At 41.3% G+C, this 27,399-nt stretch overlaps 1 protein-coding gene across 1 annotated transcript in view; it reads left to right on the forward strand.

Annotated features, from left to right (window-relative positions):
- ndfip2 (Nedd4 family interacting protein 2) overlaps positions 1–18,938 on the forward strand; it is a 77,059-nt gene extending 58,121 nt beyond the window's left edge. The window contains exons 6-8 of the mRNA XM_078221638.1: positions 5,303–5,369; positions 13,872–13,977; positions 17,864–18,938. Of these exons, the coding sequence (XP_078077764.1) occupies positions 5,303–5,369; positions 13,872–13,975 (171 nt within the window). The 3' untranslated portion in view covers positions 13,976–13,977; positions 17,864–18,938. The remainder of the gene's footprint in view (positions 1–5,302; positions 5,370–13,871; positions 13,978–17,863) is intronic.
- The last annotated feature ends 8,461 nt before the right edge of the window (positions 18,939–27,399 follow it).

Below are 27,399 nucleotides of genomic sequence, written 5' to 3' on the forward strand. Positions count from 1 at the left end.
GAAAGTTTATCTGAAATGCATGTTCACCTTCCGTGACTATCATTCCCCAAATTTCGCAATCTGTATTTACTTTGACAGGCTGGAGCATATTTCCCAAAGGTAACAGGAGAATTTTTTTTAAAAAGGAAAAGCACACTGGCGTGGAGGGTCTTCCTTTAATGCCAATTCTGTCTTTAGATACCCTGAGTATCTTGATATCAGTAAGAAGTTTAACAACACCAGGTCCAACAGGTTTATTTGGTAGCAAAAACCACAAGCTTTCGGATATCCTGGTATCCTGATACCAGCCACCACTGCAAGCTTTTCGTCAGCCATAGCAAGCACCCCACCAGGCAACACCACATCTGTGGAAGACGTCTTGTAATTCCTGTGCTTTAATTTGCAGCACAAAATTGTTTACCTGTTTGACTACGTTGAAGGCTGTCTGATCATGGTGTGGCAGCAAGCAGTACTGAGTAGGGATATTCCTGGTGCTGCATGAAATACTTGGATTGGATGCTCCAATTGTGTTGACCAGCCGCATTGTGTGAGGAATTTTACTGGCCCAGACTTTTGCCATTTCTTTGACCCGTATGATAGGACAAAACTTTGACACCAGTGAATTTGATAACAAATGTTATTGTTAAAAGAACAAGTCACCTGGTAACATCATCCAGTACCAATGAGTGCCACACTACCAAATGAACTCCTATTAACTACCTCGATAATCATGAGCTGGGTTTGAAATATAGTTCCCATTTGGCATCCTATAGCCTTTGCGTAATTACCACGTAGATTTTGCAGCCTTGCTCTAGGATTTTTATTTAACTTTTAGGATGTAGTAGAAGGATTCCTAAATTTGCAGTGAGATGTCCTGCTAAAATCTTGTGGGTATGAAGTTACTTAATTTATCATTTTGCATTGCTGGGCAGTCTGATACTTCATTCTGGAGTCCAGGTGCTTTGTTCTATGGGGACAGTTATTTCAGTAAATCATTTTCACTGATTTTATCTTGTTGAAAATCGGAATGCAGGAAGCAGAAGTGATTCTTTGTAATGTCACATTGGTTACAAATGGTGGTTCTTGAATAGAGCCTACTTGATTGCACTTCCTCACAACACAACAAGCCTCTCAACACACAGATCCTATTCTCATCTTAGACATTTTTCCATTACACAGTGCCAGTCCTGGTCTAACTTCCACACAACAAAGCACCCCTCTCTAAATTTACAGATTGTATTTCACATCTCCACCAAGCACACATCCACCCACCTTTTGAGAGAGGATGATTACAAGACAATGGTCTATTAACAGCTCTGGTTGGTACTTATTCAAAATATCCATTTTAACCTGAATTTACAACATTTAGTAGAAGTTCTTGTACATTGATTTTAATCTCAGGCTATCAGTTATTGCTTTTGTGGAATCCTGTTTGTTATTGGATATCTGCAATGTTTTCTGAACCCAAGATTAAATCCATTCTCTCGTCTGACTTCTGAAGGATATCTGGAAATTAAATCCTGAAAGGCCCCTATTTGACTCTAGGAGCCTAATTATTCATCATGAATTTGAAGCTTCTTCCTTTCAGTTCTTTTCACACTTATGAATTCAGATATTTGTCATGGAAGCTAGGCTTGTGAAATGCAAGTCTAATTTTTACCTGACAACAAAAAGTAGTGATTCTTCATTTTATCCACTCCTGAATTGAAACTTAAATGCCATTTCCACAATGTGTATGATCATAAAAGTGTTTGTTTTGTATATGCTCAACCAATTTTGTTCTGAAAAATTATAAATAAATAATCTTCAAGCAGAGATTTGTCACTGGTTAATGGAATATATTCTCTGCTATTATTACCTCTCCAGCAGGGAACCCACTAACTGTAAAAGATCATCATACCTGTTCTATGGCTGTTCCCTGAACATCTTTAACAACAGTGTTCGTTAATAGTACTTGCAAAATTGCTCCTTCAGACACCTTCACCATGTATTAAAGTGTTTCGAAAGGTCCGTAATCAATTCAGTGAGTGAAAATAAATAGGATATCTGAGTATAAAGGGATCTCCAATTCAAAACAACGTGCTCTATTGTGTCTCTGACAGACTTTAATGGGTCTTGTTTAGGCCTCATCTAAAATGCTGTTTTCAGTTCTGGTCCCATCATGTGGTGGAAGAAGTGGACATGATGTGGTCATATTACTTACTTGCAGCATGATCGAATGGGATAAACTCAACAGACCAGCTGGCCATGTGTTTGTACCTGTTGTTGCTGCTGCTTTGACAAAATGCCCCCTCTTCTTTGTGCTAAGTACCATTAATTCAGTATCTAGTAGATTTCATAGGATGCTGAATGAGAAAAAAAGTTCCGTGCCTTGTACAGTTATCATCCTTTGAGAAGGACATGATTTTGCACATTGCATTCCAAAGCAGCCATTCCCTTGTGTCTTGTCAGGGGTGCAAATACACCCTGTTCCTTTTTCTAGTATAAGTATTGGTTAAAACAATTGATGATGTGATGCATTTGGAAACCTTTATGCGTCACACAGGAGCTATACTGACTAATGTCTAATATGTCTTGGAGGAAGGTTGTTCATTTTTGTGGTTTCCCTAGAATGTAATACAAACCTAGTTCATTTCCAGCTATTATTGAAATGCTTTGATCATAAAGATATATTGCACATTTGTGTTATTGATATTACTGGAGAAGGATCTTAAAAGAATGTACTTGAGTATTTTTAAATGTCAAGTATTGCATGTTCAAGAGGTTATGCCAACTGGACAGACACTTACACGTTTGTTTTATTGGAATGATGAAATGTCAGGAGGCCTACTTATTGTATTTTAAGGTGTAGTGGCAGAATACAAGTTAATTTTTCATGTTTTCACTAAGATTCTGGATTACATCATTTAGACCTATCTTAATTTATGCATCAGGTCTCACCTGCAGTTGCTTTACTTCTGTGACTGTTCACTTTCTCATTTAATTCAATGAGGTTTTAATATTGTAATATTCAAATGGCAACTTCTGAAACATTACGATGTTGTATTTCTGTGAGCAATTGGACAAACTCTTGTTGCTCCATTTAAATTCCGTGGAGAGAAGAGTAATGTCCAAAGGAATTTGAGGACTCTTGAGCAGAAAATGTAAATTAATATATCACAGAAACTTGACAAAATAATTTGGACACCAAATTCTGATTGGCATTATGGTGCCATTTGGAGACCAAAATGATGTCCGATTTGTAGGTGCATATACTGTCCTGACCCGTGCTGGATGCCACCTTGGTAAAAGATGAACAAGAGATATCCTTAACCCATGTCTGAAGCAGATATTTGTCCTATTGCTTATGCAAATAAGGGACATTTCATTTATGCCCCGAGGCAGCGGGTGCCATTGCTGATTTGCCTGTACAAAACCAATGCTAAGCATCATTTTAAGAAAAAAATGGAAGATACCATAATTACTGTGCTCCTGGTGCTGAGATCTCTGTCCTCACTCCTGACTCTGACAGCTCTCCCTCATCCATTGCCTTGACTGCCCCCCCCCCCCCCCCCCCCCCACCCCCCCCCCCCCAACCAGTCTGTTAGCCCCACATTCCCCAACAGTACTTCTAAGGGCTGAAATCTTCCAACTTGATCCCTGACAGCACTCCTGACTACCCTAACTTTATTCCTGAGGTCTGCAGTCTTCCTACCTGATCTTTCATTGATCCTTGATTAGACACTGAGGCCCAACCCTTTCTTCTCCAGACTTCCACAATCCAACATACTTGCTTCACTGGAAATTAGAGGACTAACCTTTGCAGGCTGGTAAAACAGTGCCATCTACATCCCAATGAAGTCTGAAACTTCTTGGATCTCCTGATTAGGGTGCTGGAATTTAACACCGTGCAGCTAAGACTCCCCAAAATAGATGAACCCATATTTCTAGACATTTGACTTGTGTTGAATAGTAACCACAGTGGGGTATCTGATTAACCTTTTTTTCCTTTGATCATTGTAGCATGCAGTCTGGTTCCTAAGAAGGCACAGTACCTGTTCTCTATTCCATTGCAGTCCTGTGCTCCAGCTGCCTTTTGAGATTTCTCACGTCATGTGGAGTCAAATCATCATAGCATAGCCATTAACAGGAAGAGTTGAAATTCAGTTTTCAGGTTCATTTAGCCATGTTGAACTCTGCTGGGAACTGAATGCTGGAGTGTCTAGTTTGAAAAGTAAAAGACTTTAATGAGTTTGAGGCCTTTATGGCACTGATATCCTTGGCAGTGATTAGCAGCAGGGGTGCTTAAGGTCAAAAGCTCTTCTTTCAGGAGGTCATTGTAACATCCCACTCTGATACGATTAAACTAATATGGATGGGGTGTTAATATCTAGAACAGTGGGATGCTGTATTCTTGTGTCAGCGATTTGATTTTGTTAGTGGCTGTATTGTGGCATTGTGCAAGCAGTAACAAGGTAAAGCAAGAAAACTGTGTTCATTCAATAACAAAACAAAAGGCGTAACAGATCAGTGATCATATGGTAGGATACATTTTCTAAGTCTCATGCAGACAGACCGTTCAAGTTGGAACATTGGGAGCACACTGATTTTCCGTGTGTGGAAGCCATTGGACAGAAATCTGAGGCAGCGTGTCTGCACTTACAAAATATGTTGGCTGCACTAAGGCCCTTTCAGTGAGACTGGGGAACGTTTGCACCCATGAGCAAAATTTTTACCTGAGTGGATTGTTTTCATATCTTCATTGGAGTACATTTGTTGTAGCTAGTCACCTCTGGTTTGAAGTTCATGGAGAAAGTACAGACGAAGTAAACATAGACTGTAGAATGAAATTGTATCTCTTATTTAATAGGAGGCATAAAGTCAAATATAAAACTCTTGTTGGAAAACCTTCGGATCATGTTTTAGCTCTACTCCATTTACAGATACAGGATATTGGTTTTGTATAGTGTTTAAGTGCAGAGCTCCAAATTTGTCTAAAGTAATGAAATCCTGTTTCAGGCCATTGTTCTACTTTCTTTTAATGCTGACTGCCATTTCAAATCCTGCTCTCTTTGTATTTGCTTTATCCTTTCTATATCTTTTCCTAAGGTAGCAAAAAGTGCAAAGCATTTTTTCCCCAATTGACTGACTAATCCAGAATAAAACTTGAGAAAATTCATTGCACAGTCCTACCATGCGACATACCACCAAACCATGTAACTGAAAAGTTTCAAAACTGCATTATTATGTTTATTTCAAACTTTATGCTGTTACGTATTGTAAAAAGTGGAGAAATATTCTATCATCTGTGATTATTTTGTAATCTTTTATTTTTCTCTTTCAGTTTTCTGATTATTTCAATGGCTATTTCAACGGTCAGTATTGGCTTTGGTGGATATTCCTTGTTCTTGGTGAGTTGATTATTGTTCCACTATCAATTTGCTGGTAACTAAGAAAAGTGGTTTCTGAAAGGTGTGATAACTGCATATTTAAATCACTCATCAGCTTGGTATATTTTCATCAAGTCTTATTCCACTTGGTGCAAATGCATATGTTGAAGAAATGGTGCATGTTTAGCTTTGCATACTTGGGTCTGAATTCTTGTAAAGCTAAAAACCTTTGTGTTTTTATATGGGGAAATATTAGTCTGATATCAAGTATTATTGCAGAAGTATTTATCATTGAACATTGATTAAAGTTTTGTTTGGTCCCTCCCTATCATTCACAAGAAACTTCTTGAGTCTTGTTGTTAAAATAAACATTGTGTAAGTTGTGTGGATGTGCATTGTGGGGTGGTTTGAAGCAATAATTCATTCCAGTTAATTAATTAACATTGGGCATTTAATTGACTTTTTAAAAGTGCCTGCGTCACAGACCTTAACTCTAGCATGGTAAGGTTCCATTTTCGTTCTAATTCCAGCTACCGTTGACAGTCCAAACTTTACTGTGTTTAGTGATTATTACCTGTTCTTGGTTGAAAGTCCAGAAGAAGCCTAACCTCTGCATTTTGGAAAGGGTGGAAGGAGAAGTGATATCTTTTGAAATGTACCAAGTGCCTGATCACTGATACAGGCCAGTTGATGCAGTTTCCCACTTTCTGACCTACATCGACCATTCTCAAACACTATACTTTCAACATAATCCTAGTATGTTTCCCAAAGGTTTAACATAGAAACTAGAAGCAGGAGTAGGCCATTCAGCCCTTCGAGCCTGCTCCGTCATTCATTTTGATCATGGCTGATCATCAAATTCAATATCCTGATTTCCCCCCTTTCCTCCCATATCCCTTGATCCCTTTAGCCCCCAGAGCTATATCTAATTTCTTCTTGAAATCAGGCAATGATTTGGCCTCAAATTATTAAACTAATATGGGTTGCAAATTGATCAAGTAATGCTATAATAATGTTTGGGAATAGTTGAAAATAGAACAGATGCCTCTATTTCGTTTTTTAAGTCATGATGTGGACATGCCGGCATTGAAATGGGGTAGGCACAGTAAGAAGTCTCTCAACACCAGGTTAAAGTCCAACAGGTTTATTTGGAATCACGAGCTTTCGGAGTGCTGCTCCTTCATAACGTGATAAGAAGAGCAGCGCTCCGAAAGCTCGTGATTGCAAATAAGCCTGTTGGACTTCAACCTGGTTTTGTGAGACTTCTTATTGTTTTAAGTGAAGACATTTAATTGTCAAACATCAGATTAGTATTGTAGTTGAGATTAATCAGAATCTATTTACCTGTGTATTTTTAAAATAAATATTATTCTTCAATATTGATTGGTGATGGGATGGGAAAAGAAACTCCTCAAATGAACACAAATTATTTTGAAAAGAAATTGCAGACTTTCAATTGCATGCATCTACATGCTTATCGTGTAAGTCTCCCAGCAGAAATGAAGCTGGTCACCAGCATGCTCCTGTTTTCCACACACAGATTGGTATTGGTTCCTGTCCGAAGGATACTGTGCGGTTTCAAAGAAATGTTTGTTTTAAATCCCAGCCACAAGGATGTACACTCATTTGAGCTTTTCCCAACATAGACATAATCTGAATTTTATATTCCTATCCATATTAAACACTTGAGTTATTCTGCATGACTGTAATTTTTTGGGGTTTTTTTATCTTATAATGTTAAATGAGGGTTATAGAGTGTGCTGCAATGTGATGATCAGATGACATCCTAAATAGTTAAGATGTATTTTCTTGAAGCATAGTTATTGTTGTCAATATTATAGAAAATAAAAAAAAACCTTCCCTTAAATCGGTGGGTAAACCTCCGAAGCAGACATGAATGTGATGTTGGTGCAAAGCATTAAGTAATAGGAAATTGAGTTTCCATAATACTCTGTTCCTTTTTCTGTTTTCTTTGGCAAGAGTCATTATAAAAAAACAAATAAAAATAAATTTTCAGCTGCTGGAAATCTGAATGAAATTAAAATTATTAACTGAAAGCAGCTGTTTTCAGATCGCTGCATTCCCCTGAACTTCTTTCTGCCTTGCTCTAAGTAGGAAACATGAAACTGAAGAATTAAGTTGCGACAAAAAAGTGTGTGTTTATCTGTACCAAAACTAAAACGTGTAATTGAGATCACCTTGGGCAATAAGCACATATTCTCCTCATTTGTCATCATCCACACTGGAGCGGAGCCAGGCTAAATCAGTGTTTTGAAAAATTCATACAGTGAACGATGCCACTGCACATTGAAATTTGTTGACACCAATCTCCCCTCTGCCCCACTTTACCAGTGACAAGGGTGGCAGCAATACTACCTAATACTGGGTGAATGGCACGTTCATCCCTTAGTTAATGTTTACCTATACAGGGGAGGATGCTAGCAACCTCAGTAGCTGCTCCAGAAGGAGCTATCCTGCTGCTCTGACACCCAGTGCAGAGTTACAAGCAAGTAGATAAGTCCCTTTGAGTAGCATTCAAAATTGTACGGGTACCTGGTCTGGATTGGATGCATTTTAGGTGGTTGAAAGATGGAAATAGCTAAGGCTTCATCCACTATGTTTCAATCTCTTTGGATGTGGGACTGGTGCCACAGGACCCCTGTTCAAAAAGTGGCGACGAATAAACATGGGTTAGGTCAACCTAACGCCAGTGATGGGGAAACTTTTTGAAACTACAATCTGGGACAAAACTAATTGTCACTAATTGTCAACATGGGTTAATAAGAAATTATTAACTTGTTCTGATAAATTTGAATTGAGTTCCTCAACCAAGTAACAGAGATTTGATAAGGATTGTGTGCTTTTTTTTGTGCATGTATGGATTTTAAAAAGATATTAATGAAGTATCACATAGTAGGCTTGTCAGCAACATTTAAGCTCGAGATTAAAAGGGAAGTGGCAGCTTGAATATGTAATTGGCTAAGAGGCAGAAAGCTGGAAACAGTGGTGAACAGTTGCTTTTCAAACCCGAACAAAGTATGCATTGGTGTCCACCAAGTGTCGATATTAGTATTGTTGTTATATGCATAGCCTTAATTTGACTATACTGGCATCATTTTAAACTTTGAAGATTTAGAAATACATAGGAATTGGTAGACACATGATGGGTAAAATTTTAGAATCATAGAATCCCTACAGTGCAGAAAGAGACCATTCGGCCCATCGAGCCTGCATCGACCACAATCCCACCCGGGCCCTATCCCAGCAACCCCAGGTATTTACCCATCTAATCCCCTGATGCTGAGGGGCAATTTAGCATGGCCAGTCCACTTAACCTGCACATCTTTGGACTGTGGGAGGAAACCAGAGCACCCGGAGGAAACCCATGCAGACACAGGGAGAACATGCAAACTTCACACAGACAGTGACCCAAGGCCAGAGTTGAATCAGGGTCCCTGGCGCTGTGAGGCAGCAGTGCTAATCACTGTGCCACCGTACCGCCCCTTTTTAATGCAGAGAAGTGCAAAGTGATGTTTCTGAGGAAGTATGTGGAGAGTGAGTATAAAATAAATGATACAATTTTAAAGGATGTTTAAGAGCAGAGAGATTTACATGCTTTACAAACCTTCTGAAGCATGCTGGGAGAAAATGCAGTGGTTATTTTCAAAAAAAAATTGGATACTTCAAAAGGAAAATAGGCATGGATATAAAAAGGATGGGGTTAGTTAGCTTAATGTGATGTGCTCTATGATTCTGTGAAGTAAGTTAAAACACTAATCATGAAAAACATTCACTGGAAAAAACTAGTCTATCTGGGTTTGTGAGAAGTTAAAACCAACTTGAAGCAGCGCTTACAGACATTGTCTGGAGAAGTACAATGGATTGACGTGCAATTTCCACACCCAACAACACTGTTCATCACCTTCACGTGGGACCTGCCTCAGGTATCCACGATACTACAGGTCCTGACTGGAGAAGGAAAGCAACATGCTGGAAGCAGAAGTTGAATGCCACTGCAGTGAGCTTCTGCTGATGAAACCTGTTACAAACACATTTTTGACCAGACGTTTCTAATGGTGGGAAACCAAAAGCTGGAGCTGCTTAAGGCAAAAATAGGATTAGTTAGTGGGCTGGATTTGACTTGCAGCTCTCTCAATTTCTTTATGCGCGTGTTTACTGGGGAGTGCAATAAACCAAAATACAACGACATTGATAAAGGAAAAATCAAGCAAATTAAATGCATGAAGCAAATTTTGAAACTTTACCATTGTGACATTGTTACTATTATAGTGTAAACTTAAAGATTCCAAGTACTGTGTTGTCAAAGAATGGGGAAGAAACCCATGACATTATCATAGATCCCTACAGTGCAGAAGGAGGCCATTTGGCCCATCGTGTCTGCACTGACCACAATCCCACCCAGGCTCCATTCCCATAACCCCTCGTGTTTACCCTGCTAATCCCCCTGACGGGGTTAATTTAGCATGGCCAGTCAACCTAACCTGCCGATCTTTGGACTGTGGGAGGAAACCGGAGCACCCAGAGTAAACCCACGCAGACATGGGCAGAATTTGCAAACTACACACAGACAGTGACCCGAGGCCGGAATTGAACCTGGGTCCCTTGCGCTGTGAGGCAGCAGTGTTAACCACTGTGCCACTGTGAAAAATGATAAATCTTTCCTTTTATAAATGCTTTTACAATTTCATTACACTCATTGGTTGTCAAAGCAGTGTGCTTTTTTTCAGCTAAATTCCTGGAAACGTGCAATGACTTGTACTGCAACTGTATAACCTTTCTGATCACAACATTGCAGAACCCATTTTATTTTACAAACCTGGTGAAAGGTCAACTCACATAAAGTGAGAAAACAAATGTAAATGAAGATGAATATAAGTAGAATACTGTTTGACACTGACAGCTGCGTCACATAAATTTTACAAAGCATACATTTTGACCATCTGTGTAATGGCCGTTGTAAATCATTATTAACATTGTGCAACGTATTCTCAATACTATTTTATTTCAAATCTTTTAATTGCCAACAGAAAACTAATATTAAAACATTATTTCAAGGTGGTGATTGTCCTTAATTGGCTTGTCATTACCTTCCCTGTTTAAGTCAAATCAAAGCTTCAATCCTGGTCGTGACAAAATCTAGGCAATTAAAGTAAAGTTCAGGAAATAAAGGTAGAGGATTGCTTGTACTAAGTTTGAGAGTATAACTGCAGTATGTTTGCAGTAAGAGCTAAGTATTGGCCTCCTAGCAGCTTTTTGTTAACACATGCTTGTTATTTCTCTTATGCTCTTTTTTAAAATCACCCTTCCATGTGATAGTATGGCATCTCCACAATTGATGTATGTGCATGCAGCACTGCTCAGCTAGCGTCGGAGCTTCTCCACAGCACGATCAGGATCTCATGAGAGTTCAAAACAAAATGGAGAAATTGAAGGCTAATTTGTAGTGAGGGACCTTTCAGAGTCGGGATGCATGAAACCTGGCTATGAGGAGACCTGTATTAGCAACTAAATATTTCCAGCTTTTTATGAAGGCAAGGGAGGGAAGATGGGGGAGAATGGAATAGCTGTACTAATTAAAGATAATGGCCCAGATCTTCCAGTCTCCGGATTGTACCTCACTAGATCTACAAGATCTCTTGGAAGTCCCAACCCTCTGACTCAGTGGGAATTGCCTGGGAAATTTAAACTTGTGATTGACAATTCCCCTGTTCCCCAGGATGTCCTGGAAAAAAAAATCTCCAGAATGCTCAGGAAATATTAGGCAGAAACATTCTAATTTGACTGCTGAATAATTGTACAACTGAACCTCACGACTCCCCCTTTGACCCTGCAGATTGACCTCCAGTCTGACTTGACTGGCCCTCCTATCACCTGAAACACCCCCACACCAACCCAGCCTGAGTATCCTCCATCGTACAGCTGCCCAGAAACGGGGGTTCCGACCCTGATAGGAAGATTTGGGCCCTTGTAATTTTAGGAGGAGAAGAAATGTAGCTGCCAATAAGATAGGTACAGAATTCCTGTGGACTGGATTAAAAGCTAAAAGGGGATCCATCACTCTGATAGGGGCATACCACAGACTACCAAATAGTGGGAAGGAAATTGGAGGAAGAAAAATGTGTGCAAGTTTGAGGTGATTAGCAGGTCGAGAATAATAATCCTGGGAATTTTCAAGTAGCAGTGTCTCTATAGCCTTTATGAAAATAGAGTAATACATACAGTTGTGTTGTCTAACTAAGATTTTATACAGGTTTAGCATAACTTCAGTGGGGTTGGTAGTACTTTAGATCAAATAAAAAGCCAATCTGAAGCTGTTGGACACCAGAAAGCCCCCTATTGCCTTAAAATATGGCAATTCGATGCTTACTTTGCCATGTGTCTTTCTTAGAATTCAGAATTGTTCTGTGATACCACCTACATAGCTTCAGATGGGTATAAAATCTTTGCCATTCATTTTGTTAAGGCAGTAATAAATATTTTATACCCTGTTTCCAATGTTAGCCCCTAATGCACTGTACAACTAGCACTGTGCTAGACTTCTGCCTATCTGTTAATGCAATATTAAATCATAGTTGCCTGCAATTGCAGAAGCCTATAGTTCAAAAGGTGTTGCAGTATTTTGCTGTTTTTTAAAGCTATTGGTAGAATGTGTTTTTTAGAGATTAAACAACATTTGCAGCATAGCTTTGTAAGATACTCAGTATAACTACAAAGCAGGCTTTGAATAAGGTTGTATTTTAGATGAGTTCGCAGTTTAGTCTGTGCTCTTGGTCTATGATAACTTGAGCTGTGGCTGTGCTAGGGACCCTATAGTTGTCCTTAATAAAATTGTGCATGAAAAATGGCCACTTGGAAGGGAAAGAGGTACCAGAGAGTGATTAATGCCTGTGGAACCATACCTCAGCATGAAGTCAATATCTTCAGATAGGGAGGAAAGAATAATTGAGAGAATTCTATTTATAATCACAGAAATATTTAATATTGTATTCATCTATTAACTGATTCACATTGTGTATGAGGGCTAAACTCTGAAAACATGAAAATTGGATAAATATATACAGCAGAAACTTAAATGTAGCCAATAGAAATGCATGTTTAATTAATCTAATCCTAACAATTCATAGCAGGACCCTAAAAGCTACTTGATACCCTGGAAACCGGCAGAATTGCTTTGTTATTTTAGCTATAATTCTCTACCAGTTAGTTTGGGCCAGTGTATGTGTATATTATTTATATATATATATAATATACATATATAGTCAAGAATAAATTAAAACAGTTTGATGAGCTGTAATATCAGTTACTGAAATGCCCTCAATTTCATTTTTAAAATTAAAAACCAATGAAATTTGAATTGTTTGATCCAGTATATTAAATTATAGTGTAGCATTCATAAAACTATTTTAAGAATTTTTATTAATACTGATACGAATTTTCCAGAGGAGCAATAATTTCAGGATTAAAAATAAATCGGGATTTTTCGATTTAAAAGTAGTTTATTTATTAGTCACAAGTAAGGCTTACATTAACACATTGTGCAATGGAGTTAGTGTGGAATTACTGTGATTAATGAAGAGTCATACAGACTCAAAACATAAACTCTGTTTTCTCTCCATAGATGCTGCCAGACCTGCTGAGTTTTTCCAGCATTTTCTGTTTTTGTTCCTTTAGATTAATGGCTTGCTCAAATGTTGTAACTTTTCAATTAAATGCACGAGATCACTTTCTCCATTCCAGACCAAAGTCTATTTTACAGTTTACATTTTTTACACATTTCCAAAATCCCATTTTGTTTTAGGACTGTACTAAATTAATAATTACTAAATTATTAAATATAATTACTAAATTACATTTTGGTGTTTTATTGTACTAATTCTGCAACTGGTTTGTTTTATCTTAGTGAAATATTTCAAATTAGTTCACTTAAAATTTGCCTCAAGTTATTATTTATACAGGTGTCACTGAGAAAAATGTCCTTGTGAAGATAGTTGGTGAGGAGTTGTCAAATAAAAATTGCTTGTGGAAATGGGAATTCTGTTCTTTATGCAAATACACCTCTGTTTCAGCCTTGTGAAAGGTTGAATGAGAAGATTTGACCTTTTTCAGCACTGCTGTTCATTTAAACTTTGACAGTAGGAATATTATGCGTATAATCCAATTCCTGCATTTATAAATAGCGGAAGTAACTTAGTTTATTAAGCTGTAGGAGAGAGGCATGAAGTGGCTATATAACAATTTGAACACCACCTTTATACTTGACCTCTTACTGAATCCAAATGGAATGATTTTTAATTTTTTTTTTGTTAGTTGTAACATTGTTTTAAAAAGTGATCTGAAGTAGATTTGTAAAGCTTTTCTCCTGATGTGGCTTGCTTCAAATTGAAGACATTATGTCCTTCTATCTGTTATAAAATGGTATGTTTGTGTTCATTTTATTTTTTGTCCCTTTCTGAGTGCTTTCTAAAGTAATGCATTAATATGTATTTTTATTCTTCCTTTTAGGACTGCTGCTGTTTTTCAGAGGTTTTATCAACTACCTGAAGATCAGAAATATGTCTGAGAACATGGCTGCAACACACCGGACCAGACTTTTCTTCTTGTACTAGAGGTAGGAACCATTTCAATGAGGAAATGGATAACAATCTGACCAATGGCTTGTTTCTACCACAGTGATTTGGTACTTAACCTACTTCTTAAGTGTTATTTAGGTCAATATATCCTTGTATTTAATTAACGTGTTCATTGTGATGAAAATGCATTCTCTGCATTTCCACTGCCTGCCTCCTGATTTCATTCATACCGTTTGCCGCAAAGACGTTATACACCATGCATTTTCTCCATTTGGATTGGCTGCATTGTTGTTTCTAGTGTTACTGAGAACTCCATTCTTGATCACACCTCTTGGATCTTGTGCTTCATAGATGGAGGTATTGAATACAAAAACCGCAGGAAAGTTATGCTGAGCTTATGTGAAACCCCAATTGGGCCACCACTGAAGTACTGCGTCCTGTTCTGGTCACCACACTTGAGGGAAGATATATGAGTCCTTGCGGGAGTGCAGAGGAGATTTACCAGAATGCTGCTAAAATCCTTCATCCCTGGAAGTTAGTTTGGAGAAGTTGGGGCTATTCTCATTGGAGGAAAGGAGATTGAGGACAGCTTTGATAGTGGTGTACAAGGTTATGCCAGATATAAATAAGGTAGGGAAAGAAAAGTTGTTTCCATTAGCTAATGCTACAAAGACTAAAGGATCAGATTTAAGATTTTGGGCAAGAAAGGGGGATGTGAGGAAGAACTTTCTGACACTGAGTGTTAACAACTTGGAATTCGCTGCCTATGAGGGTGGTGGAAGCGCAGACAATGGGGGCGATTCCCCCAGAGCGCAACAGGCCGGGAGACATAAGCAAAGGCCATGTAATGGGCTTCCTATTGTGTGCCACGGCCTCCGCGTGTCTCTGGCTCTGTGCTGATTTCTGGCGCTGAACCGAATAAATTATTTAAATCGGCATTTTAATATCATTAGCAGGTCCAAAGACTTCAGTCCGTCTCCCCCCCCCCCCCCGAGCCTGCTAGCCTCTCCACCCCTCCCCCCCGCCAGGCGTGTTTCACTCCAGCAGGGTTTGCAACAGCTCCCCACTAATGGAGAGCCGGCGGCCCGACCCTCCCCCCCCCCCCCCCCCCCGAGTGAAGGGGGGGGTGCCATGGTGACCCCCAGATGGTCGGGAGTAAGGGGGGTGCCCCCTGGGCATTGCTAGCCTGGCAATGCCAGCCTGGCCCTTGGCACTGCCCAAGGGACAAAGTGGCAATGCCCAGGGTGCACCTTGGCACTGGTACCAATCTCGGCGCTGACAGATCGGCGCGTGCATGGTGACCTGCTCAACACTATGCTGCAGGCCTCTCGGGCGGGAATAGGCCCCGTCCCCTGATGTTTGGAGTGATTCACCCTAGGGACATTCATTTTGAAAGTCTCGCTGAAAAAAGCAGTGGGATTTACTCCAGTTTTTACGTGAATTCGGCACTTAGAATCTTTTTGGAGAATTCCAATAATTGACTGATTTCTAAAGGAAATTGGATGGGCACTTGGCAATAAACTTGCAGGACTAGTGAGATGGAGCCGGGGGATGGATTGATTAGATTGTTCTACAAAGAGTCAACATGGACTAGATGGGCTGAATGACCTCTTGTGTTGTTGCCAATATACTAATGGAGCATAAGACTATATTTTTTTTGCATGTGTAAGTGAACGGGTTTTCACTGAGTTGAAATCTTGCTCTATGGAGTCAGCTTCAACATGCCTTCCCACATAAACATTGCTCCCGTGGCTTTTGCTGCTGTCCTAAACTAACTGTTCAATTTTAGAATTTGTGGGAAACAAGATTCCCTCCAGCTTGAAATGGGTAAAGCTAAAACTCTGCAGTTCTGTTTCAGTCACTGACTAGTCATGACTTCCATCAGCTTATGCAGTTGAGCTACCTTTCTCGTGTCTGTTCTGATACCAAAACTGCTTTCTTGTATCCCTGTAACAATGCCCATTTCTACCTCACCTATCTATCTCCAACTAAAGTTTTTAAAGTTTATTTATTAGTCATAAGTAAGGCCTACATTAACATTGCAATGAAGTTACTGTGAAATTCCCCTAGTCACCACAGTCAATGCACCTAACCACGTCTTTCAGAATGTGGGAAGAAACTGGAGCACCCGGAGGAAACCCATGCAGACATGGAGAGAACGTGCAAACTCCACAAAGGCAGTGACCCAAGCCGTGAATCAAACCCGGGTCTCTGGCGCTGTGAGGCAGCAGTGCCGCCCTAAGAAGTTTACCACGAGCCAGTCAGGAGTCGAACCAGGAACCTTCTGATCCGTAGTCAGATGTGTTGCCACTGGCAATTTGCATTTGAATGAATCCATACTAGCTGGTCCCTCTGTCTCCACAGTGAGTTTGTTCCATAGATTAACCACTTCGTGAAATATTGTTCTTGCAGATTAGTTTTGAATTTATCTCCCTTGAAACATAGGAGTTGCCCTGAACAAGGTGAGATAGCCTGTCATGGCCAACATCCTCTAGTCCCTTTCGAACCCGAAAAGCAGCTATCACACCACTTCCCAGCTTTCTCTTTTCCATTGGGAACATACCTAACTTGCATTGTCACTTCTCGTAATCCAATCCATCCTTCCTCATAGTCATTCTGGTTGCTCTCTTCTGTTTACTTTCCTTTGTATAGTTTTGGTAACTGTAATATCATGTAGTACTGCAGTGACCAGAATTGTACACAGCTTTCAATGAGGCTTTGACCAGGCAAGCAATTGTACCTCACATTGACGTTTTCGGGCAATCAATAGGAATCCCATTCACTTCTGCACCCACTTTGGATCCAAGTTGAAAGTTTTCAATGTAGTTTTTAAACCTTACTGAACAATGGATGAGAGGGTCAGGGAAGGAAGTTAAAACATCTGAATCGAGGAACCTGTACATTGCAGCCTGTTTAAACTTTTTTGCAAACATATGTCAGGCCATCGATGACTTTAATTTACAGTAAGCCAGTGGCCAGTGTTGCAGGATTTCCGGCAGAGGGTTTGAGGTGAGAGGGATTCACTGACCAAGGTAAGTGCTGAAGATCAGCTTTTCATATACCTTGAAGGGCAGCAGGAGTGTTCTCCACAGACCTCACAAGAAAGCCCTTGGTCTCCCCCAGCCACGAACTCAGCCCCAGTGCACTGATTCCCTAAACGCCCGCTGTCTTTGTCTCTCTCTCCCTCTCCTCTCATTTTCCAATTCCTCTATAACCTGGCCCTCCCTTTCTCTGTAATCTCCTCCACTCCTATAATCCTCCAAGATAATCTTGAATTCTAGCCTCTTGAGCATCCCCAGTTTAATCACTCCAGCACTGATGGCTGTGTCTTGAAGTGCCTACTCTGGTATTCCCTCCACCTTTCTACCTCTTGTTCCTCCTTGAAAACACTCCCTTTTTCACCAAGCTTTTGGTAAACTGCCCTAAAATCTCCTCTTGTGATTTGAGGTTATCTTTTGCTTTATAATGCATCTGTGGAGCACTTTGGGACATTTTATTTCATTAAAAGAGAAGCAGGCCTCTTGTTAACTCTTGTTTCTATCCAGAGATGCCGCCAGACTTGATTTTCTGTTTTTATTTCAGATTCCCAGCATCTGCAGTACTTCGCTTTTGATTTAATAGCTGGCACAGGGACAAAAATGGGCTGAATGGCCCCCTTTCATGGCATTTTTTTTCTTAATGGATCTACTTAGAAAATAGACTGGGGCTGTGGTGTGATCAGCATCCAGTATTCCTTGTCCATGTTTGCATAGAATGAAAGGTCCCTTGGGTAAACTATCAGAAGGTTGATTACAAACACAGAACTGTTACCGATTGTAAGTTCTTGCCTGAAGAAGAGTGTAAATCTAGAAGATTAGGAAGAAAATGAGGGGAAAACAATGATTCCGAAATGATTAATTTTGCAATTTTGTATCTTTCTTCCAGAATGTGGCTAACGAGCAACTCGAACATTCCTTCCTAATGTGAAATGTCCAGATGTTGTGCTTCAAGCTGCCAAGTTGTTTGGATGTAAAACTACTGAAGAATAAATAATTTAAGGTGTTACCACAAAATCTAAGCAAAATACTGAATTTAAAGACACTTCATGACATGAGCCAATTTACTGAGTTGCTAGATGGTTGGAACCTTCCCTTTCAAATGTTAAATGCAGAGTTGATCTGTTTTCAATGTAAAAATGTTCTAATCTACAAATTGCTACAACAGAAATACAGTGGAGCCATTCTTGTACCCTTAATCACTGACCAAACATTGACACTGAAACAAGTTTGTAACTGGATATCCAAAGTGTTTTGCCTTTCCAACCTCTCCGACCCATAATCAGTTGATAAATTTGATTTAAAACAAACTGATCTATTCCTTGAACTATTTAAAATGATTGAACTTTAAAAAGCGTCTTTTTTTTCGCCCCTGACAAAGTGGTAACGTCTGAAGAACAAATGTGTAGTTTACTGGAATAAGGGTTAGAGCGCTATCTTCATATGCCTTTTAAAAAAAAAAATCAGAATAATTGTTCCACTTATTTTCAGCTTTTGGAATTGCTTTGCTGGTTTCTCCTTGTGCCTACATCTACAGTGACTATTGCATGACATGAACTGCTTTGTTAACACAACTATTTTCTTATTGGCTTAGACATTGCATCAGATCGCTAGAGAACTATAACTGGAAATTAATTTTAACATTGAGGTTGTAAATTGTTCTCACTTTTTACACCCTATTATAAAAATGCTTTGTTTTCCTTTTGTTCTTTAAAAGTAATTTAGCAAATCAAATGACAGAATTTAAAAGGATTGTTCATTTCATTTTGTGCTGATTTAATAAAAAAACATTATTTGTAAGCTAGTTCAACAGAAACAAATAAGGAAAATCAAGGTTCTATTTGAGAATAATTGAAGTCCGTGATGGTGACTTCGGTTATGACTTTGCAAAAGATGTATAAAAAAAAAACAGAATCCTGCACTTGTAACAGTTTGAGGATAAAGAATAAATGCTGATTTAGTAATGCTGTTTTGTTTTTTTTCACCAACTCTCAGAAGAACTGAAGTACTTTTTGGTTTCTGAATTTGAATAAAAATATACTTGCAATGTTTTGTAAAAATATATTGCTTTGCATTTATCAGTCTAGATAACACAAGTTTTCTTGCATACACCTTGAATATGGAAGAAACATACTTGGGTGTCTGCATCCAAAATGTGGGGAGGCTCTTCAATGTTATCTTGGACAAGCAGCAGAATTAAACTTGTGTAGCCCAATATAGTATAACATATTCCAATGCATAAATTAAGGAACCAAAAGAAGGAAACTTGGGCACAGATGATACACGTTCAATATAAAGGATTGAACTTGTAATGTTTTGTTTCCCTGGTGCAATGAACTGTGTGGCAGAGCATGCCAGGAGAAGCACCCAAGTTGCTAACCTATAGATGCTGAACAATGGAAGTAGCATTAGGGGAGGTGATGGCCTAGTGGTATTATTGTTGGACTATTAGTCCAGAAACTCAACTAATGTTCTGGGGGCCTGGGTTTGAATTGCGCCATGGCAAACAGTAGAATTTGAATTTCAATAAAAATTCTGGAATTAAGAATCTACTGATGACCATGAAACCATTGTCGATTGTTGGAAAAACCCATTTGGTTCACTAATGTCCTTTAGGGAAGGAAATCTGCTGTCCTTACCTGGTCTGGCCTACATGTGACTCCAGAGCCACAGCAATGTGGTTGATTCTCAACTGCCCTCAAGCAACTAGGGATGGGCAATAAATGTTGGCTAGCCAGCGATGCCCATGTCCCATAAATGAATTTTTAAAAAGCATACTATGTACACAGCTATAGATCTCGTAATCAGATTAGATCATAGCTCAGAGGTCTTGTATGATTCATGAGTAGTGGTGGACAATTAAACAGGTAGAAGAGTATCCAGGGACATCTGTGTTTAATGATGACATTGCCAAGCACATGAATGCCAAAGACAAGGTCAAAGTGTTCACGACCATCAGCTTGAAGTACCCAGTGGATAGTCCACCCCAGCTGTCTCCTGAGGTCTCTACCATTACAGATTTCAGGCATTAGCCTATTTGATTCACTCCATGTGCTATCAAGAAATGGCTGAGCACGCTGGTACAGCAAAGGCTACAGACCATGACGACAATCCAGCTGCAGTGCTGAAGAGTTGTACTCCAAAACCAGCTGCACCTCTCATCAAACTGATCAGATACAGCTACAAAACTGATCTCTAATGTTGAAAATTGCCCAGTTGTCTTGTCCACAAAAATCAGGACTTATCCAATTACCGCTCCGTTATTTTACCCGCTCAATAATCAGTAAAATAACGGATGCTGGAATTTTGCCTTCCCACCCACCACAGAAATCGTAGTGGGCGGGACACGGACCACGAAAAGGTCCATTGACCTCGGGCGGGATTTTCCAGATTGGGGCGAGCACAGCTGGAAAATCCCACCCGGAAAGTGACAACAACTATGCATGTCAGCAGCACTGATGAGTAAACTGCCACTGATGCTGCGTTTTGGTTCTGCCAGGATCACTTTGCACCTCAGAACTGCTTGGTCCAAACATGGGCAAAAGAGTTGAATTGTCAAGGTGAAAGAGATTGATCTTGACATCAAGGTAGCACTTGGTAGCATACTAAAATTGGTTTCGTAGGAATGAGGAAAACTGCCCACTGATTGGAATCATGCCGAGCCTTTAAAAAAATGTTGGTTGTTGGAAGCCAATCATTTCAGTCCAACGTCACTACAGGATTTCCTCAATGCAGTGTCCTAGGCCCAGTCATCTTCAGCTGTCTCAATAATTACCTTTACTCACCATAAAATCAGAAGTGGGAATGTTCACTGGTGATTGCATAAGGAATGGAGGCATGGTGGCACAGTGGTTAGCGCTGCTGTCCCACAGTGTCAGGGACCCTGGATCAATTCCCAGCTTGGATCAATTCCCAGCTTGGGTCACTGTGGAGTCTGCACATTCTCCCTGTGTCTACATGGGTTTCCTCCAGGTGCTCCGGTTTCCTCCCGCACTCCAAAAGACGTGATGGTTAGGTGCATTGGCCATGCTGAATTCTCCCTCAGTGTACCCGAACAGGCACCGGAGTGGCGATTAGGGGCTATCACAGCAACTTCATTGCAGTGTTAAAGTAAGCTTGTGACAATAATAAATAAACTTCGAAACTTCGTTACGTCACATTTGCGACACCTCAGATGCTGAAGCAGCCTCTGCATGCTGGGCAATATTCAGCTCAGGCTATTAAGGGCAGTAAGAAGTTTAACAACACCAGGTTAAAGTCCAACAGGTTTATTTGGTAGCAAAAGCCACACAAGCTTTCGGAGCTGCAAGCCCCTTCTTCAGGTGAGTGGGAATTCTGTTCACAAACAGAGCATATAAAGACACAAACTCAATTTACATGAATAATGGTTGGAATGCGAATACTTACAACTAATCAAGTCTTTAAGAAACAAAACAACATGAGTGGAGAGAGCATCAAGACAGGCTAAGAAGATGTGTATTGTCTCCAGACAAGACAGCCAGTGAAACTCTGTGGGGGTTACAAATAGTGGGACATGAACCCAATATCCCGGTTGAGGCCGTCCTCGTGTGTGCGGAACTTGGCTATCAGTTTCTGCTCAGCGACTCTGCGCCGTCGTGTGTCGCGAAGGCCGCCTTGGAGAACGTTCTCCAAGGTGGCCTTCGCGACACACGATGGCGCAGAGTCGCTGAACAGAAACTGATAGCCAAGTTCCGCAGACACGAGGACGGCCTCAACCGGGATATTGGGTTCATGTCCCACTATTTGTAACCCCCACAGAGTTTCACTGGCTGTCTTGTCTGGAGACAATACACATCTTCTTAGCGTGTCTTGATGCTCTCTCCACTCATGTTGTTTTGTTTCTTAAAGACTTGATTAGTTGTAAGTATTCGCATTCCAACCATTATTCATGTAAATTGAGTTTGTGTCTTTATATGCTCTGTTTGTGAACAGAATTCCCACTCACCTGAAGAAGGGGCTTGCAGCTCCGAAAGCTTGTGTGGCTTTTGCTACCAAATAAACCTGTTGGACTTTAACCTGGTGTTGTTAAACTTCTTACTGTGTTTACCCCAGTCCAACGCTGGCATCTCCACATCATGACTATTAAGGGCAGCACAGTGGCACAATGGTTAGTACTGCTGCCTCACAGTGCCAGGGACCTGGGTTCAGTTCCTGCCTTGGGTTACTGTGTGGAGTTTGCACATTCTCCCCGTGTCTTCGTGGATTTCCCCTGGGTGCCCCGGTTTCCTTCCACACTCCAAAGCTGACATTCCTAAATCCCCCTAACATCAACATCTTTGTTGGGCACAAGGTCTGCATTGACTAGAAGCTGAATTGAATGAGCCACGCAAGTGTTCTGGCTACAAGAGGAGGTCAGAGGCTGGGTATAATGTACAGAGTGACTAACCTCTTGAGTACCAAAAACCTTTCCATTATCTACAAGTCTCAAGTCTGGAATGTGATGAAATGTGGCCTGCAGTGTGCACCATCTCCAAGATATACTGCAGCAACTACCAAAGCTTTTTCGCCAACACCTTTAAAAATTTATCATCTCTATGCCTACCTAGAAGGACAAGAGCAGCAAGCAGGTGTGAATGCCACCACCAGAACCACCTGCCCAAGGCACAGACCATACTGACTTGGAAATATGTTGCCTTAATTGTGACTGAGTCAGAATTACAGATCTTCCAATGTAACAGCACAGAGAGTGTACCAATACCACAGCAGTGGTTCAGAAGATGGCTCACCACCACTTTCCCAATGGCAAATAGGTATGGACAGTAAATGCTGACCTTCCGAGCGATAAGCACACTCCATGGACACGTAAGATATTTTTATACTGTAACTCTTACCAAAAAATGGCACTGATTTTCTTATATCATTTTCCAAAGTATCATTGTATAATTTAGTAAAAGCAAGTACTGCCATCATGAAATATGTAATGCCGCAGCACCAACAGAAAGATAATCCCATACTCTGTACAGCATGGGAACAGACCCTTCGGCCAACCAAGTCTGTGCTGACACAGATGTCTCTCTAATCTAATATTGTCTTGCCTCTACGTGGTCCATATCCCTCCATTCCCGATTCATGTATCTATCCAGATGCCTCTTGAATATTGTTATGGATTCTGCTTCCACCACCTCCTCTGGCAGCGCGTTTCAGGCATTCACCACCAACTGTGTGAAAAACTGATCCCTTACATCTCTTTTAAACTTTGTTCTTTGTTCAATGCCAATGACGTAAGTTCCTTCACAATATTTATCTTCAACCAGATTTTGCCCTGTGTTTCAACCAGTCATATGTCCAAGTATAAGTTGAAGTGTCACACAGAGTGTCATCATCTGCAGGTCATTATTTCATCAGTGACACTTGTGATTATATGTAGCAGAGATTATACAAACATCCGTAAGTCACTTAAATGCAAGCCGCATATCATAAACAACAACTTGCATATATATGATGCTTTTAAAATTGTGAAAAGTCCCAAAGAGCTTCACTGCAGGATTTGCAGTCAAAACTTGACACTGAGCCACATAAAAAAAAATTGTGATTAGTGACCAAAACCTGGTCAAAGAGGTAGATTTTAATGTCAAAGAAGGAGAGTGAGACGGAATTCCAGAGGTTTGAGATTAGGCAAATGAGGCTCAAGCGTCAATGGTAGGGTAACGAAAATGGGGTTTGCAAAAGAGATCAGAATTAGAGGAGAGCAGAGACCTTCGAAGAGCTGGAGGCCATGGAGGGATAGAACTTCACAGGTGAGACATTTAAATTCCAGGCATTAGACCAAGCCTCAGTGTAAGTCAGTTAACATTGTATTGATGAGCGAAACTTAGTGCGAGTTATTATACAGGTAGCAGGTGATGGAGCACATATGTTGCAGATGCTGCTTTAGAATATAATTTCAGCTTTTGTTCCAGAAACAGATTTTATAAGCTATAAATATGTTTGTACTGTCCTTTCATTGTGCTTTTAATAGACAAGGGTGGAAGTTGAGATTTAAGACTTCTGTGTAGATTAAGCTTTTTTGAATGAAGGAAAATTATTCTATTTGATTCTGCCTTGTGTACTTGAACTTATTCCTCTTTGCATTCATCTTCATACCTCTGCATGTTCTAACTTTAAAATGTCCTCACTTGTGCATTTTTATGTGTCATGATTTGGGTGTAATACTATAATTGTCTTGCTTGTTCCCTGTTATTGGCAACTTCATCACACACACATAATCACAAATTTGATTTGGAATGGAACTTCCGCAAATATTTTTGAATTTTGTCCGAACCAAAAAGTTCAGCCCCTTCATAAAGTAGTTAGAACAGATAGGGTTTCCAGGTCAAAATCCCTGAAGGTAAAAGAACAGGCAGATGAGGTGGTTAAGAAGGCATATATTATTCCCTGAGGCATAGGGCAGAGTGGTCATGCTAGAACACTTTGAACACTAACTGGACCACAGCTAGAATACTGCGTACTATTCTGATCACATTGCAGAACAGATGCAATCAAACCAGAGAGGGAACAGAGGAGATTCACAAGAATGGTGTTTGGAGTGAAAAATTTTAGCTTTGAGCGAAGATTAGACAGGCTGGGGTTGGATTCTTTGGAAAAGGGGAGAGTGGGGGAAAATTTAATGAAGGTATATCAAATTATACAGGACACGGGTGCAGATATAAAATACTTGTAGAAGGATTAGAGGGAACTGGATGAGAATGTTTTCACCCATTTAAAAAGATCTGGATATGCATGTTAAGTGCTGCAACCTACAAGAATCCAGACTAAGAACTCGGTAGGCTGGATAGGATTTATTCAGCTGGCATAGACACTATGGGATAAATGGTCACCTTCTGTGTTGTCAATTTATTTGATTCTATATCAACATCTGGGAAATGATTTGCATTGAACCTATTGATTTTTATGAGTTTTGCATCAATCTAAGGGTGGAATTCTCCCAAGCCCCCACCGGTGGGTTCAGTGGTGAGAATATGGCAGGAGGCCTAAAAATTATTTTTTATTGATTCGTGGGGCACGGGTGTCGCTGGCTGGCCAGCATTTATTGCCCATTCCTAACTGCCCTTGGAGCACAGTTGAGAGTCAACCGCATTGATGTGGCTCTGGAGTCACTTGTAGGCCAGATCGGGTAAGGACGGCAGATTTCCTTCCCTAAAGGACATTAGTGAACCAGATGGGGAGTTTCCGACAATCAACAATGGTTTCATGGTCATCAGTAGATGCTTAATTCCAGACATATTTTATTGAATTCAGATTCCACCATCTGTTGTGGTGGGATTTGAACCCTGTCCCCAGAACATTAGCTGGAACACTAGTCCAGTGATAATACCACTTGGCCATTGCCTCTCCCATGCACAAATTCACAACAGGATTGCACGTTGCTGCCTGCCATTGCAGGTCAGAAAACCCGCCAGAGGCTGGTGTGGACCTTATTTGCGTTCCATTAATGGGTTGTGGGATCAGGCCCCCCCTGGCCAGATTCTCCGCAGTGCCATTGGGAAAACACACCAGTGTGAACCATGTTTGGAATGACATGGCATGCAGATACTGGAGCTCATCTGAACAATGCCCAGGGCTTGCCCCGGAGTTCAGGATGGCGGCTGCGTGCAACCCTGGAACACCACAGCACTGGGGTGGAGGAGCATCTGCAGGTGGTCCTTCCAGATTTAGTGTCCAGGAGGGGGTCCATTTTCCAGCCTCAGAACATTCCTGGAGATCCATCTTTGTTCTCAAGAGGACCATCTTTCTTCTTCAATAGTGGGTCTGTGATGTTGAGCACCTTTTCAATATGGCATTTGGACTGCGCACCATCCAGTCCTGTCCCAAATGCGGTGTAAACCACTTGGGTGTATAATTAATGAGGTAATGGCCAGAGGATTTGGGGTGTTTTTCCACTGGCCTCTGCAGTGGGAAACACTTAATGTTCCCACCCGAGCACGTAACTTAGTCTCGAGATGAGAGTAGTCCGCGACAGTTTCTGGATGCATTTTCTGATTCGGCTGGGATTTAATTTTAGTGAGTGGAGACTGGCATTCGTGCTTCGCTTACTGCCCAGCCCTCACTGCACCCCAACCTCTCTACTGTCCCAGCTCTCACTGAACCCCAACCTCTTTACTGTCCCAGCCTTCACTGAACCCCAACCTCTCTACTGCACCAGCCTTCACTGAACCCCAACCTCTCTACTGTCCCAGCCTCACTGCACCCCAACCTCGCTTCCTGTCCCAACCCTCACTGAACCCCAACCTCTCTACTGTCCCAGCCTTCACTGCACCCCAACCTCTCTACTGTCCCAACCCTCACTGCACCCCAACCTCTCTACTGTCCCAGCCTTCACTGCACCCCAACCACACTTACTGTCCCAGCCTTCACTGCACCCCAACCTCTCTACTGTCCCAGCCTTCACTGCACCCCAACCTCTCTACTGTCCCAGTCTTCACTGAACCCCAACCACGTTTACTGTCCCAGCCCTCACTGAACCCCAACCTCGCTTACTCTCCCAGCCCTCACTGAACCCCAACCTCTCTACTGTCCCAGCCCTCACTGCACCCCAACTACCCCCTCTACTTTCCAAACCTCACTGCACCCCAACCTCGCTTACTGTCCCAGCGTCACTGCACCCCAAGCACACTTACTGTCCCAACCTTCCCTGCATCCCTACCTCTCTATTATCCCAGTCCTCACTGCACCTCAACCGCGCTTACTGTCCCAGCTCTCAATGCACCCGAATCTCGCTCACTGTCCCAGCCCTCACTGCACCCCAACTTTGCTTACTTTCCCAGCCCTCAAGGCACGCCAACCTCGCTTACTGCCCCACCCTCACTGCACCCCAACCAACACTTACTCTCCCGCCCCTCACTGCACCCCAACAACACTCACTATCCCAGCTCTCACTGCACCCCAACCTCGCTTACTGTCCCAGGCCTCACTGAACCCCAACCTCTCTACTGTCCCAGCTCTCACTGCACCCCAAACTCATTTACTGTCCCAGCCTTCACTGAAACCCAACCTTGCTCACTGTCTTGACCCTCACTGCCACTCTGATCTCACTTCCTGGGCTTTCGATGATGTGGAGTGAAGGGGAAAGCAGCATGGTCAGGGGAGGAGGGCAAACAGCATGAGGGGGGAGATGACATGGGAGGGGAAAGTGGGTACAGTATGGGACTGCGGAAGTGTGGGTACCACATGGACGGGGGGGAGATGGAATGGGATGGGTGAGGGAGGAGACAGCATGGGAGGGATGGGTGAATGTCTCAGAAATAATGACAATGGGATGACATGGGAGAAAGGGGAACTCTGGCATGGGAGCTGGGAGTGAAGTTGGCATGGCAGGGAGGTTGGCTTGGGGTGGGAAGGGAGGGGGAGCGCCATTGTATGTCAGTGGGTTGGGAGAGGAAGAGGGAGGTGGAACATCCTAGGAGC

Source organism: Mustelus asterias, chromosome 10 (assembly GCF_964213995.1).
Source record: "Mustelus asterias chromosome 10, sMusAst1.hap1.1, whole genome shotgun sequence".
Lineage (NCBI taxonomy): Eukaryota > Metazoa > Chordata > Chondrichthyes > Carcharhiniformes > Triakidae > Mustelus > Mustelus asterias.